This window comes from Solenopsis invicta, chromosome 6, assembly GCF_016802725.1.
Source record: "Solenopsis invicta isolate M01_SB chromosome 6, UNIL_Sinv_3.0, whole genome shotgun sequence".
NCBI classification, from domain to species: domain Eukaryota; kingdom Metazoa; phylum Arthropoda; class Insecta; order Hymenoptera; family Formicidae; genus Solenopsis; species Solenopsis invicta.
Genome location: NC_052669.1, coordinates 19,369,707 through 19,387,450, shown reverse-complemented (window position 1 = coordinate 19,387,450; position 17,744 = coordinate 19,369,707). Strand labels below are relative to the sequence as shown.

At 34.0% G+C, this 17,744-nt stretch overlaps 2 protein-coding genes across 6 annotated transcripts in view; one reads left to right on the top strand and one right to left on the bottom strand.

Moving 5' to 3' along the window:
* LOC105204063 (cadherin-87A) overlaps window positions 1-17,744 on the bottom strand; it is an 80,388-nt gene that overhangs the window by 44,096 nt on the left and 18,548 nt on the right. The gene's annotated exons all lie outside the window — the stretch shown is intronic.
* LOC105204060 (vitamin K-dependent gamma-carboxylase) lies at window positions 9,081-17,744 on the top strand. 5 transcript variants are annotated; one of them, XM_039451067.1, is made up of 12 exons: window positions 9,081-9,242; window positions 10,538-10,866; window positions 12,331-12,590; window positions 13,451-13,772; window positions 13,859-14,032; window positions 14,123-14,286; window positions 14,408-14,635; window positions 14,715-14,974; window positions 15,728-15,928; window positions 16,063-16,301; window positions 16,554-16,871; window positions 17,220-17,744. In XM_039451067.1, the coding sequence occupies exons 3-12, from the start codon at window positions 12,347-12,349 to the stop codon at window positions 17,362-17,364; spliced, it is 2,295 nt and encodes a 764-aa protein (XP_039307001.1). In that variant the 5' UTR covers window positions 9,081-9,242; window positions 10,538-10,866; window positions 12,331-12,346; the 3' UTR covers window positions 17,365-17,744. The 5 variants fall into 5 exon arrangements, with proteins under 5 accessions (XP_039307001.1, XP_039307000.1, XP_039307002.1 ...); XM_039451066.1 differs by having other exon boundaries at window positions 9,083-9,242; window positions 17,217-17,742; XM_039451068.1 differs by having other exon boundaries at window positions 9,085-9,242; window positions 16,560-16,871; window positions 17,217-17,738.

The window sequence follows — 17,744 nt, the reverse complement described above, 5'->3', positions numbered from 1 at the left end:
TATTCGCAAAAATAGAGACGTCCGACGTCCGGTTGCCCCCCCCCCCCCCCCAAAAAAAATTGCGGGTTAAGAGTTAGGTCGATAAATTCAATTTCCGTTAACGGATGAGAGAAGACCACCGGCAGTTGCGTGGTCCGAAGGGAGTGAAACAAAGTGATCACATTAGAATCTACTGTGAATCCCATCGAGGTCGAGATACCTTCCGATCAGATACCTTCCGCGGCCGCCAGGTGAGCCAGCTCGAGCGAATAACGCCTTTTGACGTTAACGCCAGCCAGCCTCTCGTGTGCCCCGTATACCGTAAACGCACGTCGACATACAATGGCCAAGCAGATCGTAATCTTCCGCCTCGGTCCCCAGTTACCAGCGGCCATTACCATTATATTTGTACTCGTGCATACTATCACCTCATTGTTTCATTTATCTGCCGGAGCGTCGCCGAAAGGAGAGCGCGACTTTCATATTAACAAACTTTCTTTTTTTTCCGTTTCTTTAATTTCTCGCGCCTGCATCGATAACAAGATAATACAAGATATTCCATGTTTTATTAATACTATTAATACACAGAAAAACATTAGTATCAAATCGACAATTTATTGTTTCATATATAAGCAAGAATATTCTTTCTTCACGTAAGCAAATTATGTCCGTGTTAAAAATTCTTTCAAGAAAATTGTATATTCTTGTTTATATATGAAACAATAAATTTCAAACAATAAAGTTGATTTGATACTAATTTTTTTCTGCGTATAATAATTCTCTAACTATATTTTAATAATATTACAATATTTTAAATATCCATATATAGATGAAAGACTAATTCTTCGGATTTCAAAATTCACTGTTGTACAACGTAAGACAAGTCCGTTCGATACAGCTTTCTTTCGCTTCGATGAGTTACGAGAAAATATACGTTCGCCGAATTCTCGCCGCGTGAGTCATTGATTACGATAAAAATGGGATTTACCGACTCATCGCATCGCAAAATCCGAGACGGACCGATCCGAGAGACAGGAGCCCGTTTCTGGGGAATACTCGACGAGGGAGAGAGAGCCTAGCCTTTGTCCGCGCAGCTCGCGAGGATCCATCCTCTCCACATCCCGAGGGATTCTTCGTGTATTATATTACCGGTCGCCCTCCTAGGAACGATCATTATCTCTTTAGGAACTCGGGGCCAGGAATATGGGCCAAATAACGTAGGAATTATCCTGCGTATTAATAATAGCTATGCTATCACCACGCGAAAGGTATATTTCCGAGTGATTTATGAAAGTATAAATTAATAAACGGTAAGACTTTCCAACTTAGTATTTTTAGAAGTAAGAGCACTCTTCATATATTCTATACTTTTTAAAAATAATTTTCTCACAGTCTGTCTATTGTTGGCAAAATTATCATTTAAATCGAGCTTTTTCACGAACGAGTCTTTAAAAAAACGAACATGCGTGTTGTGCATATAGTAATCATCGCAGATGCTGCCGGCCACTCGAGAACGAAGTGGTCCACGGGTCCACGAGTAAGTAAAACAGTTGCCGTTGGCCGTGAAATAATATCGTCGAGAAAAAAAAGGCCGCACGCGCCATTGCTCTTCTATTGCGATGCTACAAGATAAACTACGGCGGCCTGTAAATAGGTGCTCGAGTTGAATAGATTGTGTGATAGTTTTAATCGTAAATAATTCTAACTTTTCTTCTACGTTATTTATCAATAAAAGCAGATCTATTCCCTTGATAAGTATAATTAATTGTAATTTCAATAAATAGTTATTTAAAATATTACATTTTATATTTATTCTTTATTTATTTTTTATAAAAAATATTTTTCTTATTTTATAATTTCTCATGTGCAATGATTTTTAATTTATACATATATTCTCTTATTTTAGATTATTCGAGTATAAGAGTATAAACGTTTTTGTTCTTGTTATAAATAATAATATTTATGTATTTTAAATGATAATATTTATTTTACATATAATAATGTAATGATTTAAGATTTAATTTAATTTTTTTTATTGTTAATGTTACTTTATTTTTTGTGTATCATTATACAGTATAAATATATTTAACTGTATTTTAATTAGTTTACATAAATACCAAGTTTGTAATTAATGTTGTTCGTTATTGTTCTTGTTTGACATATTCCATTTTTCCATTTTTTATTTTTTTGTTGATACTGAAGTTGGATTTTAATTTTGGAGACTTTCATTGATTAGACGTTATAACCAACATGTTATTAGAGAGTTTTTGTATAAATTAGAATTGGAATAATAAATAATTTAAAAAGGGATACTCCATATTGTCTGCTTTTACCCTGTATTTCACAAAACTTACTTACAGTTTTAATAGAAATTTATTTACCGCGAGGACATCACGAGTGATATTCCTTTTATCTCCCTTCTACATCCCCTTCATCGTAAGTCGCCGAAATCAAAGAAAAACACAGACTCCCAAAGGATAAGATCCCCGTGGGGAGAAACGGAATATCGATAAAAATCGCTACATTTTTTCCCTGAAAACAAGGTCCGGCGAGGCAGGACGGTGTAAACCGTCCCTTCAGTGTCAACCCCTGTGTGACAATCGTCCGCGCTCCATCGGACAAGCGGTGTCTCCTAACTGGGGTACCTGTAACCCCCGCAGTTTCAGCGGTATAAAAACGTCCTTCCGGACGAACGCGCTCGCAGAATAGAAATCCTTCGTACGCGATAATGCGAGCGAGTCTCTCGCTCCGTGTCGTTCGAGGACGAATGCTAATCAGATCCTAATTCGTTCGCCCACATTGTTCAAGCGAATTAATATGCGTGCACAAACAACGCGTACACATCATTCGATTTGCATTTCGAAGTTTCGCTCTTTTAATTCACATATATGTAGTTTCTCATTTCCTTAATATATTAGACAATTATTTAATAACTAACAGAATTACAGACATATCAAAATAAATTCATCGTGTTCCAACTGTGCAATATAATAAATGCAATTTGCACCCTCTTTTTATCTTTGCACGAAATACAAATTATGACAGTGTCGTTGATGGATTACGAAAGCGTGACAGATGACGCGCTGTGTTTTGAAAAGAAGCGAAAACTCGGGTGCAAAGACACCCTTCGGGCGATAGAAAAAAAAACTTTGATGCTGCGATTTTCAGCGGAAAAAAGTAAACGAGTTCCGCGCAGTACTGCAGCTACACGCGGCAGCTGCGACGAGCGAAGCGTAAAGGAAGCGTGATCGAGATCACACTTCTGGAAGACTGCCCTAAGTCATGCTAATCGAACGGAATATTGATCAGGTGTTTATCTGCCTACGCATGAAACACCCTTGAACTTAATTAAAATGATGTATTCAAGACAATGTATTAAAAGGCGCTTTTGGTAATTGAGATTAATTGAGGGAAAATTATGTGCCTGAAATAGCTACATTTCAATTTTACTACCTGGTTTAACTGAGTTCTTAAAACTTTCTTATGCTCATGAATATTCACAATCGTTAGGGAAGAGTTGCCAAATACGTACCACTTTAGCTGTTTTTTTATTATACTTTGCATTTGGTGCTGTTTTGCAAATCAAAGTTTGAAATTGCAACTTGATGTTTCAGTCATCTATTGTTACATATTAAATCTTTTAGTAATAACAAATTAATTTGTTATAAGCTTTTCTGTAAAATGCTGCGAAAGGTGCGATTTAGAAAATTAGTCATCTAAAACATACCTATGATCTCTTAAATCGTATCGTCTTTGAAAATATCGAATTTATGAATTAAAATTATTAAAAATATAAAAAGCTATTAATATTTATTTTATTAATAATTTATCTAAAACGTAATCAAATATTTAATCATTAACAAATAATAAAAAGGTAAAAACACCGAAATGAAATTGGCTTGAATTAATTTTTGTAATTGACGTATTTTAATTCACAGCAATTACTAGTTTTACTAGTTTTATTATCACTGCACAATCTTATATTAATATTATTTCTTTATAGTAAAATTTGTGATGGTACGAATTAGGAAACTTGATAGAGTTCATACAAATACCAATTTAATTTTTATAATGATTATAAATATCTATAAATACATATACAATAATTGTAAAATATTCTACAAGCTTTTTTATGAAAGAATAACAAGTCAAAATAAAATTGTATAATCGTGTTATTTTCAGCCATATAAATTGATGAAAAATTTGCATCAAATGTATCTGATTTTCTAAAATGCTGATAGCACGCACAAAACAAAACAAAGCTTGTTAAATTTTTATCTATATTACTTATTTACATTTTATTTTTGTCACCAAACTTGCTGCTTATATGAAATAAAAATATAAAATAGGTACGCATTCAGCAACTTTCCCCTATATTGAGAACCTTAGCTCGATTTAAAAAAGAAAAATGTAAATGTCATTGCGCCTGATGCGAAGGCATTTACAATCACCTCCACTAGAAATGTTGAAATTTCCATTTATAGCACTTATGCCTTTACGATTTTCCAACAGGGAAGGGTTAACAGAATAAACCGCCACCATTCAGCGTCGTCCATTACCTACCAGAGAAAACAAACTGGTCATCTCTCGTTGCACGCATTATGTACGGGCTGTCACGGTTGTAGAGGATTACACGTCGATTACGAGGCGCAATTTTAAACCCCTCTCCCTCTCGCAGATACTGCACTCACGCCGTTTCTCCGTCGCTCGGCTCGCGTCGCAACCCTTTGTGGGTTACTCTATGGTTTTACAATCAGTCACCCGTGCTGTGACACGGCCGATGGGTCGTCGTCGTCTACTAAGGGGTTGCATCGTTTCGGAAAGCGGATTACGCTCGTCTCTCGCGTTTCTCTTTTTAGTTCTCACTTCACGTCGAGTCGAGTCTCGGTACCGGCGAACCAGACGGCTGCCATTTCTTCCATGATCGATGGTCCCCAGGTCAAACCGATTGCGTATCTTCCTTCGACGATCACGGATTCTCCCCTCCCTCCTCGGTCGATCACGGTTTCTCGCGTTTCTCGGCTCGCTATAGTGATTTTTACTCGTCATTGTTTACAAGAGCAATCCTCCCTTCTCCAGAAAGGCGTGTCCGCCAAAGGGGTGAAGTTTGGCTTCCGAAAACACAACTTTGACAACTGACACGCCGCTCTTCTGCAGATTTCGCGGATGCTTTTTTTGAAACATCGCATAATCATAATATAAAAAAATTAACAGAGTTAGAAACATGCGTTGAATGTATTTAAAAATATATTTAAATTATTAATTTATTAGTTTACATAAAAATGTCATTTGAATTCAGTTCATTTAAATGTCTCTGTAAACTATCTGCTATTTTAATCTTAATATATATATAATTATACGTTTTCTTATGTTAAATTAAAATAGATTAAATTTGTTAAACTGCTAGAATGTACAGAATTACGTAGCGTCGCAATTGTTTCCGTACCGCGACAGAAAACGATCGCTGCTTCCGGATCAGACGTGAGTTTCCGGACAAAGCCTCGCAAAAAAAAATCGCTGGAAGTTTACTTTCGGACAAGACGCGTAATCTCTCGATAGAGCGTTCGGGAAATACTTAGTGCGGAATACTCGGGGTGCCTCGAAAGTTCCGCCGTCCCCCTCAACCTTTGCGCTCTACGCAAAGGTGCCCCCGGCCTTTTTTTCCAGTATGAATGATGATGTATGGATGCTGGCTCTGGGCACCGGGGGCACGGTAAAGGGTTCCATTGTTGCGTCCTCCCCCTGGAGAACGAACCCACTCTGCCCCGCAGGGGAGACCTTCGTGAAATATTACTGCCAAGCAACAAACTGCATTCTGCAGGCTGTATACTGTTAATTTTATGCCCGATTTTTTGCCCACTCCATCTAACTCCACCTCCCTCCCTTTCTCCCTCCTCATCACGCAGCTCTCGCTTTTCCTTGACAACCATCCCTCGATGTTGTTACAAGAGTCCGAAGTGACAATAATAATAAATATTCATCGAATTATTTTTAGAAACGCCGAAAGAAGCGTGAAAAATAATATCAATCTATATATGTATATCACTCAGCTTTTATACGAATACTCTGTATACATTGTAAAAAAGAATTTGAGTTCTCTCTAAACAATTTCATCAAAATACTTGGATTGGCTAATAATCTCACTGGACGAGCTCAGTCCAATTTTACAAATACATTAATTATGAAAATTTTATGAATAATTGCAAAAATTCATATAACAATATATGCATTTTTACGATACGCAACTCTGTTGATTATACGCAACCCTATTGGTTATTAAGGCAAATACTTTCCAATATTTCGGGGTTCGATCGAACCCTCCGCCTCCGTTCGAAAAAGAATTGGTAATCCGAGAAACTGGCAAATCAGGCCCCGCGAATCACGAGAACAATGCGAGACCACAATTAATAGAGCCTGTAATCGGATGCACCCTGCGCTCGCTATGCAAATTCGATCGGACACGGTTTTAGAGATTCGCCTTGGCCCTTCCCGTGCGCAAACAATACGCCGACTTCGCCGACAATGGGAAATAATAAACCGTGATAAATAGCTGAGCAAATAGACGTCTGCGATTGCGACGCGCGCGTTTTCTGTCTCGGTCTCTCTCTCTCTCTCTCTCTCTCTCTCTCTCTCTCTCTCTCTCTCTCTCTCTCTCTCTCCTCGCCTGTTCTCGATTCCAGGTGCAGCCGCTCGAATTCCAAAATAAATACGCTCGGTAAATACTAAATACCCGGGGTGGCCCGTGCCGGAATAAACGAATACTAGTATTAATTTTCCCGCTTGCGCTGAAAACACCGAGCTCGATTTGCCGCCGATTTGATGGAAGGAAACAGGAAACCCTTATGTAAATCAAAATCTGTGAGATTACGTTTAGACGTAAATGTAATATATGTGAACGAAATCAGTAAAGATTATTTTACATAAAATTTACTTTGAATTTTATGTGTAAAGTTAAGCATATATTTCACTTTTGACTATTTAAAATCTTTGCGAGATCGACAGTTATGATTAAATTTATCGTCTTTGGACGATTCAAAGTTGACAAAACGAGCGTCATAAAGTTGATTAAAGTTTATAGACGCCGTTGAGATACGCGTTGCACATGTCAGCTTTAAATGACCGACAGCTGTAATCAACATTTATGACACCATGATTCTATTATTTGCTGTTCTATTCAAATGCAGAATAATTAACGTGAAGCAGTTCATTATAATATAATTACGGCAATTCTCTAGCTCTTCATTTACTCTTTTATAATAACCAATTTTTCATTCTTATCAATATTTATTTAATAATAATATTTATTTTGTAACTTTGAATATGATAAAAAATTTAATAATAAAAAACTAATTTGTTATAATAACACTCTTGTTTACATTAATGAAGATTAATAAAATTATAGCATAGTAGCGTACAACCAGATTTTAGACCAGATTCAAATCGAGCCAGGTGATTGCGTCAAAGTAAAATCCGTTACGAGACGATGGCGATTTTGGAGGGCCGAAACTTGAAGAGGCAGCACTAATCAAAAGTGGTCCACGGAGACAGATTGAGGGGCGTGCTGAAATAAATCAGTCTTTTGTTTTACAGCCCTAAAACGGCCGTTGGGGATATATATATATGCAATGCGCGAAATGACGTCCATTCATTAAAACACCCCAGCTGTGAGATCGAAAAGACTCCTGATGTCGATTCAGCGGATCCGAGCAGCGTGATTAAATAATCTCGGCCATTGTGACACTGTCATTATTTACTACGTACACTTATTTATTATAATCGTATGCGACATGCAAATTTTATTACAGCAATCCGCGCTTAATCTTACTTCTGGACAATTCGAAAAGGGACGCAAACAATATTTTGAAAAGAAAAATAATTAATGGTACTAAATAGTTGTTTGTATCAGACATTTCCTGTAACAATGACAATTCAAAAATTTATCATTTTTTAATCTTTAAAAAAAGAAAATTCTAATTCAATACTGAATATAAAGTTAAATGTACATTTATATATTTGTTATTTTTTTTATTATTCTAATATTTTCTTATACTCTTCTTATATATATTATTAGTAAGATTTATATAAAGTGCGCGTCGAATAAAAGATTAATCAAATCAAAAATGCAAAGACAACCATTTTATCAATAGCAACCTAATAAAATCAGTATCATTACTTCAAAATTGTACTTAAAAATGAGATAAAAAGTTATATAGCATAAAATGTTTTATCTCCTGACGATATCAGTTTGACCTCGAGAGATTTCTCAAAGGCTAGGTAGAGGACAAATAAAATTTTTTAACGGAATAACTTATTTTTTATTACAAAATGTAATAGCTGGTCTCAAGAGCTGTTCAAATCACTATAATAAAGTTATTTTTTCTTAATTACTTTCCGCGTTATAACGACAGCTCTATGGCCCTAGCAAAAAACTGGACACGAGCTTATTATTCGAAAAGTGTAAGTTTTACAAAAAAGTGTTTCAGATAAAAATTATAAGCCATAAAATAGTCTATCTAATAATGATACCGGTTTGACCTTAAATAATGTTGCCAAAGCCAGGTAAAAGACAAATAAATTTTTTTAATGGAGTGCCTTATTGTTTTATTATTGTCAATAATGATAAAAGTGATATAAAATTCTAATGATTCAAAACATTCAAAAGGGAAAACTTTGTTTCTTTAAATTGTCATTGTAGCAAATAAGCAATATAATTAATTTAATTTTAATTTTACTTAATTTAATTTAATTTAATTTAATTTAATTTATTGTGTAAATTACTAAAATCAAATTTTTTTTAAGAGAGAAAATTAATTTTAGATTCACATTAATTCAGGAAATCTGTTTTTACGATTAAAATCGGATCTTCTGAAAAACTTCGAATATATAATTTTTCAAGATAAGATATTTTCTCCCCTTTTATCCGTAGGCGGAAAGCATAAAGCAAAATTTTACTATCGACTAGTGTGTCTCATTTGCTGCCTCGTTGAGAATCCAAGTTATATGGAGCGAAATTAGCGAACGGAGATAACGCGAGTTGGAGTGCGCGGCGGAGCGAGTGGACAATAAGATGCTTTCTTAATCGGAGGAGACAGTCTGTACACTCCGACGCATTAGCTCGTAGTTACGGTACTCGCAAGAAGATAGCTTCTGCCGTCTTTCGCCAATCGACGGAATACATCAGCGCGAATCCGCGAGTGTCACGGACATTCTGAACGGTCCAGGTCCGAACTGTTATCGTAATCGTGCGTATGTTAATCTTCTCTGTAAGTATCGCAACTGTATGCAATCGACACGAAAAACCGCTTGACAATGTAGCGTCAGTAACGATAGTAGGCAGTTGTGTGTTACCATGCAAAGAAACCTCGCGTGGAAATCCATATGATAAGACACCAGCTAATTATCTCGAACTGTTAACCCTGCTCCGGATATATCGCAGAGGAAAAAAACTGTCTTGAATTTTATTTATTCGTTCGCTCTATCTGGAATTTATCTAAAATATTCTCGTAAGAATATTTAAACTTTTATTTTAATAAACTTCTCAGGAATATCTCAAAACAGTTTATCGAACAAGTCGCAGAGGAAAACAATTTGTTGTATCTTAATTAGAAAGCGTGATTAAAGTGTGCAATTCAGTTTAGCGAAACAATAATTGCTTAAGTTCGTTGCGTGAGTAACACATAAAATAGTATGGCTGTATACAGCTCATGAGCGTAATCTAGACATTGCTAATGAGATCTTATGAATCACGTATTCTATATATAGAAGATATCAAGACTTAAATGTTACAATGCATTTGAAACTGATTGGTTTATATTTCATCTTACAACTAAAAAAAATCTTTTAAAATGATATTTTTTTCAGTAGAAAAAAATTTTTTTAAATCAACATTTTATTATTATTATTATGTGTAATGCTTTCTACTTAATTTTATTGCTCACTAATTTAAAAAAAGTAAATTTAAGCTATAAATTTTTTTACACCATAAAATAGAATTTTTGATAAATTCACGAAGATAATATTTCAAAGAATGTTTGAGAATAATCTTTTAAATTTTAATATAATATTGTAATTACATATTAACTATTTTCCGATTATAGATTTCGATATGAGATATCAATGATGTCTATTAATAAATACTAGTGCATGCAAGATGAACTATAATTATTGGGTGCACTGCTAATGAGATTTTATGTATGACATATTTTATATATAGAAGATATTGGACTAATATGCTAAACTACGTTTGAATCTGATTGATTTAATTATGTTTCATCTTACTGCCTAAAAAAATTTTTTTTAATACTTCTATTCAACGTAAGTAGTTATTTTTAAGTTAAACAGATTTTTTATTCTTACTAAATGTAATCTTTCTCTTTTTAATTTTATTACTTATTAATTAAACAATTAAATTAAAGCTGTTAATTTGTATACACCATTGAACTTGAATAAAGTAGCACTTGTAACAAGCACGTAGATAATATTTCAAAATGTTTAAGAATAATCTTTCTAATTTTAATATAGTTGAATTATTTAACAGCTGATTTTTTTCTGATCATAGGCTTCGATCTCAACGAGATATCGATAATGTTCTTAAGTGAAATCCTAGTGCTTACGGGATGAAGAAATGTCGTGAAGTATAATTATTGCGCGGGCGCGGGTCAATAATTCGTGCCACGTTGCCTGGCGACGGTATTCCTACTCTGAGCCTCTGGAACAAACCGGCGCGAAGTGCTCCTCTCTTTCGTCTTCAGCTGTCCAGACTCCAGACAGAAGCCGACCAGCCTTCTACACAGCGCTACCGAGAGCGAAGACGAAGAATCTTGTCTTCACACTGCGGTGGCTGATTCCTCAACAGTGTCATCTCTGCTCGTGGAGACAACTAACCAGGTATTATATACGATTCACGCGTTTGATCTCTCTGCCCCTCGTTCTCTAAAATCTGTTTTGAAACCGCGTTGAGATTTTCTGGTGGGAGAAACACGTGACGAGTGTGCAACGCATTCTACATGCGCGAGAATTGTTTCGATAATTATCGCACGTGGCAGTGTTTCTCAGAATCGTAACTGCATTGCGGTTTACGAAATGGAGATGTCGATGTAAGCGTGCTTTAAATTTCTCTCATACTAATTAATTCCTTATTTTAATCCAACGATATAAATTTTTAATCGATTCAAGTGGCACGTAAATAAACTGAATATTATTTAATAAAATAATATTTAATTAATTTAATTTAATAAAATCTCTTCGACGAAAGTGTGATTTACTCTCTCGTCGACGGCGACCACAATTCATTCAATCACCATACATTACAACTAGTTTCCTGTTATAAATTAACAGAAATAAGTACTTGGAAATGTTTATCGCTCGAGTATTTCTCGCTCTCTAAAGAATCATTACATGCTACGCGCGATTGTTTTCTAAATTAAAGAAACTTAATACCCCAGGCAACAATCTATTAAGCAGTATAATTATTCATATGCGAGTTTTTCCTAATTCATTATCACAATTCTTTTCTATTTTAGAAATAGTGTCTCTTCAAAAACAGAACTGTTACGGATAAAACGTTTTAATAAACTAATTATTGATGAAATACCATCAGTTACTGATATAGTAATCAATTTTTGAAACACTTTTTCTGAAAAGTTTATAATTATAAAGAGAAAGTAAAACGTTTAATATTGTTGTCATATTTGTGAATTTGATTGTGAACTTTCTATTTTTATTATATGATTTTTAGACGCGTTTTCTCAGTCTCGGTAACTCTTCAAGCAAAATAACTTCAAAATAAAATTATTAATTGAAGATCTGTTGTGGCGATTATATTGCTCCACGACGCTCACAATCGTATGCGAGCTTATACTTTGAGGACCAAACGCTCATACACATAGACACGTCGGAACGGTTGAATTACAAGAGGCCTTTTAAACTTGATAGTTTTTCTTTGCCGTTTTCAAGTGGCCGAATATCCGTTTCTATCTTTTCAGTCGGTCCTAACGCATACCCTCATAAGCTTCTATGTTCGAATAAAATCTTGGAACTTTGTATTTCGAGATTTTTTTCGTGATACGTCCAACGAATAGAAAATTCAAATAGTTAACAAACGACAATCGATTTACGATAAAAATATTCAGAGAAAGAGACGAGAAAGAAATAGTGAATTCATAAAATAGAGAAGTCAGGACGTGTAGCGGATTGAAGCACCAGGCATATTCGACTGTTAGACACATTGCGGACAGACAAGCATTATTGTACATCAGGTTGACAGTAAAGTGAATTCTCTCAGAATAGAAATAGAAACTATAATTCTTGACTCAACGAAACCTCATCGAATTGTGATTTATTTGCTTGCAGAACGGGAAGCGGTGGTATGTGGAAGAACAAAAATGAACCGACGAAAGATACATCCACGTCGTCAAAAGACGGACCACACACGCATAATTCTGTGAAATTCGTGTCTGAACGTTGGTCGTCATTGAAATCGTCGTTTAATAACAATATCGAAAGACTATTCGGTTTTAAGTTGAGCGATGTGTCGAGTTTCGAGAAGTTCACCCAGTTTCTGTATCGCCCGACCGATCCAGCCAGTCTGGGAGTGGTCAGAGCTCTGTTTGGTAAGCCACATGATTAATATTACAATAATGAAAGAAAATAAGACTATCAGTTCCTATATATTACCTACAATAAGTCTAAAGAGTTTCTCTATGACTGTTGCTATAAAGATAACGAATTTAAAAAACTGTATCATGAGTTCGAACTCGCGATCTGTCACTTGTGAATCCGTCGCTCTTACGCGGAGCCACACGACATCCCGCACATGATAATTACATAGTTACATAATGTCTGTAATTACAAACTAACTATGTAACTGCGACAAGTTAAAACATCTTTTACATTTGCCGAGGATTCTGGAATTAAAATGATTGGACAAAATCATAAAAGAATAAATGGATTAATAGATTATTCAATTCTAATTATAAAATTTAATTATATCGTGACGTTTTATGTTACAAAGATGGCACAAAGATGGGAAGAGTATTCCACAAATTAATACATTTGCCCCCATGGCTGTTATCATACAGTTTAATCTTACTCACCGCAACACTTTATAAATAGAATGAAGAATTTGAATCGTAAGAACTAGGCACGATTTAAGACCTATTAAAGCAGTCATGAGAATTAATGGCTCGAGCCAATAAAAGCACGACCGTGATTCGCCGGTAGAAAAAGTGTATTACTTGCGAGCGTCTTTATCTTAACAACAGTTTGCGCGGCGTGCAATCAAGTTTGATTTTTAGATATTAAAAAGAATTAACGTTTAAAATCGTTTTAAAGTATGCAGAGTCACAAGCCCTATGTAATGATTCGTAAAGCGATTCGGATCGCAAACAATCCCAATCTCGTTTTCGATCAAACCTATAGGATTTCAGTGATACATCCTAAAAATTCAATGACAAATCGCGTCCTTTTTCAGGTCTCTGCATGATAATAGATGTCGTCGAGGAGAGAGGCTTCGCAGACGTCGATAGAAAATGGGGAAATTCGTGGGACTGTCACTTTCCACTGATCCACGGGATGAAGCCGCCGTCGCTGCCGTGGATGACAATGATATACGCGGTAATGTGGCTGGGTGCCTTCGGAATCGCGCTCGGTCTGCGATTCAAAATCGCATGCGCCTGCTTCGTGCTGCCTTACTGGTATGTCTTCTTGCTGGAGAAGAGCTACTGGAACAATCACACCTATCTCTACGGTATCGTGGCCATTCTGTTCTGGGGAACAGAAGCGAACAAGTATTTGTAAGTCAAATTTCCATATTTTCACATAATTCTTCTAAAGCACATTAATCGCCAGTGAGGTATTTAAATCTAACGTCATTTCTTAGCGCGTTAGATGCGAAACGGAACGGCAGCTCCGTGCCGTACTGGAATTACTTCATTCTGAAGTTTCAATTCTTTGCGCTTTATTTCTTGGCTGGCTTGAAGAAATCTGACAGAGAATGGCTCGAAGGCTACGCCATGACGACTCTGTCTAGGCACTGGGTGTTTTATCCGTTTAAGTAAGTGGAATTCGAAACAAAGATAAAATAAAAACAGGATTGTTTTCCGACTGTCTGAGGATATCTAATAACAAAAATGTTCTCTTTCAGAATAATTCTGTCTCCTGAGCAGATTGACTTTCTAATTGTCCATTGGTTCGGCTTTATCTTCGATCTGTCCGTCGGATTTTTTATGCTGTTCGAAAAAACACGCATACCGTCCATGGTCTTGTGCACAGCCTTTCATTTAATGAACTCGAGACTGTTTAGCATAGGTAATTATTGTTTAAAACAAACAAAAGTTTTGAATAAGGCTTGACAAGAATATTTGTAGATTCTTTCATACTTTTGTCTAAGCAAAATGTAGAAAAAGACTTTTGAAAAAAATCCTTTCAGGGATGTTTCCGTATGTGTGCCTAGCAACAATGCCGCTCTTTTGCCGTGTGGACTGGCCGCGTAGATTTGGGCTGTGCTTTAGATGGAAACAAAGAATTGTATCGGTTAATGTAAATTCAATCGATGCAAATGGCTTAAAGGAGACTGACAGCCAGGCAAAAGAAACCCTGAAATCGAACTTAATATTGCCTTCGAATGAATTCTTACGTAATAAAGAGATACACAAAAGTAATAATAAAATAAAATTTTGTTCACATAATAATAATTGGATATATTTTAAAATATATATATTTCCAATTATTTTCAGAGAAAACTACGAACGAGGAAATAAATGAAAATTATTTTGTTAAATCGAAATCTGAAAAGAAAATCAACGAAGAAGATAACAATACACAGTCATCTAAGAATTCGACTCAGTCGAATGAGAAAGAAGCGACAAGTAAAAAGGTTCGGATAGCTCAACAATCCCGGAAATACACTACAAGGAAACAAAAATTTGTAACGTCACTGTTGCTGTGCCATATTGTACTGCAGTTCTTTTTGCCGTACTCGCATTTTATATCAAAGGTATTTAGGAGCCTATTGTTATTATTACATCATATAACTTCAGTATTCATACAAATATTAGAATTTAAAAAATGTGCTGATACCCGTTTATAATTAAGTTAATGTTATAAAATTATGTAAGTTAAATAGCCCAGTGACCGAACACATCTCTGTACCTAGACACTTACACAGAAATTTATTAATTTTAAATAAGTTTTTTATAACATTAAAATTTAATTGTAATTTTTAAATAGTTTATGAGAGATAAGTTATTTTAAATATTAAAATTAATGTTAAAAAAATTAATGTTATACAACTAATTGTAAGTTAAATTAATATCTTAATAATATTCTTAAAATTTTTTAAGAAATATGTATTTGCCAAAATAATACTTTTTGTATTTATTTTATAAACAGCACATTAAAAAAATGTATGATAAACATTTATGACATTAAAAATAAGCGTTTTAGATTATTCGAATATTGTTTCATTCAAATGCTTTACAACATTTCATTATTTTCAGATAAATTTAAAAATATAAAAGTATTTCTATATGTTAATAATAACGTTTCATATTTCATATTTCAGTTAAAGCTATATAATTAGATTATTTTCTATCGTAAATCCTTGAAAAAATTAATCTTGACTGTGCATGAGCATTACATGTTCGGTTATTGGAACGTTTACCTTTCAATGCATAAAATGATTTTAATTGCAAATTTTTATAATTTTTATCACCACAACTTTATTCAAATAAAATGTTTTGTATTTCAGGGATATAATAATTGGGTACCCGGTTTATATGGTTATTCCTGGAACATGATGGTTCATGCCTGGGACACGATACTCGTAGTGATCAAAGTGCACGATAACATAAACAACGAGGTACAATACTTGGATCCTGACGCGTGGGTGCAAAATGATCGATGGGTCAGACACGGGGACATGGCGATACAATATTCGCAATGCTTAAAGGTTCTTAAATCGCAGCTAAATAAATACCTAAAATTCTTAAAAATGTTCTTTCTTATGACATTATTAAGTACATATAAAGCTCGATTTTCCTATTAGTCACGTTAATCAAATATTTATCTATGCGTAAATTTTAGAATAATCTGATGCGCCGAAAAGAGGAAGCGTTGAGGATCGATTATGAATCTGAAGATAAAGAAAAATGGATGAAACTGTCTACGAATCTAAGCATTTACATAGATGTGTGGTGTTCGTTAAACGGCAGATTTCAACAGAGAATATTTGATCCGAACGTCGATATGTTGACAGTTGATTGGCACCCATTTAAGCCTATTTCGTTTCTAATGCCATTACTCACGCAGTATAGTTCATATCGGTAGCTATCTATTGTCATTAAATTAATTTATTAGATATAATGTGACACTGATATAGAGACATCAAATATGCTGTCAAAAAAATAATATTAATTATTTTTTTATTATAAAGAATTAATAATAATTAGTAAGTATCTCGGTAAGATAAAATTTTTTTTAATGATTTAAAATTTACAGTTAATTTAATAATAGTTTATTAAATTAATAGTCGTGCGTTCATTTCATTTTTTTTTAATTAAATTATTTTTTATGAGTTGCAGAGATAAAATGGATAAAATTCAGCAGCATGTATTCACTTGGTCGAATTATACGGATGTGTTATTCGTGACTGACTTTCCGGAAATGTACTTGGAAAACTACATATCTACCGATTTCGTGAACGTTTCTTTAACAGTGTTGGAAGGCGAGGTAACTTATGACGAAGAAGAATCAGTTAATGTGATTACTGTGTCGAAAGAGAAATCGATTCCTGTTGAAACAGGAAAGTTTCATCGAATAAAAGTTACGAGTTCTCATCCGGCATGCTACATGTACACTTACACCAATCAAACGAGACAATTGGATAGAGAACGGTAAGTTACACAAATGTCTTGTAATAAGATATATAATGAAATAAATACTACTACACTGAAAAATATAAATTAAAATATAAAATCAAAGTTCCATAATCTTAAATCTTACAATTTTGTAATAAATTGCGACTTTTCAATATACATATGTATTCATAAAGATTATTTTTAATACTTCTTGTGAGTCAATCTTCTAAAAAATTTGTGTATAACATACATATGATATTTTATAATAAAGAAAAAAATCAATTATGTTAAAATAGAGTTAAAATAAAATTTCTACACTAAACAATAAAACTTCAAAGTCAAATCAATTTATTTTAAAAATATAATTTGCTTTTTTTTCAGAAGAAAACCTCCACCAATGACAAAAAATACAACTTGGTTATTAAAACAAATTAATTATAAAATCATGGCGTGGTTAAAGACATTCAAACATATAACAAATGCCTTCTTAAACTTAATATATGATGTGCCTATGATAAGTGCGCGTTAATAAGTAACGCCCATTAATAATGAGCAAAAAAAAGATTAAAGTTACATCTTGACATCTAATCTACATTTAATTTTTATTTAGCACTCTTTAAGAGTACTTTTTTCTCTTTTTGAACGTAAATTAGCGTAAATTTAATTATCAAAGTTTAATAATTTTGAATGCAATGCTTGCCAATGAAAAATTGCTAAAAAGTAAATTTATTTATTAGTTATTATATGTAAGTTGTTTAATAAGTTTCGAACTTGAACATGAAGATGACATTACTAATCAAAACCCAAAAATATATAATGTTTCATTGTTAGGCACAAAACTTATCAAACCACACATGTAGATAATTAATTTATTTCCAATTGTTTGTTATAATATATAAATAATTTCTT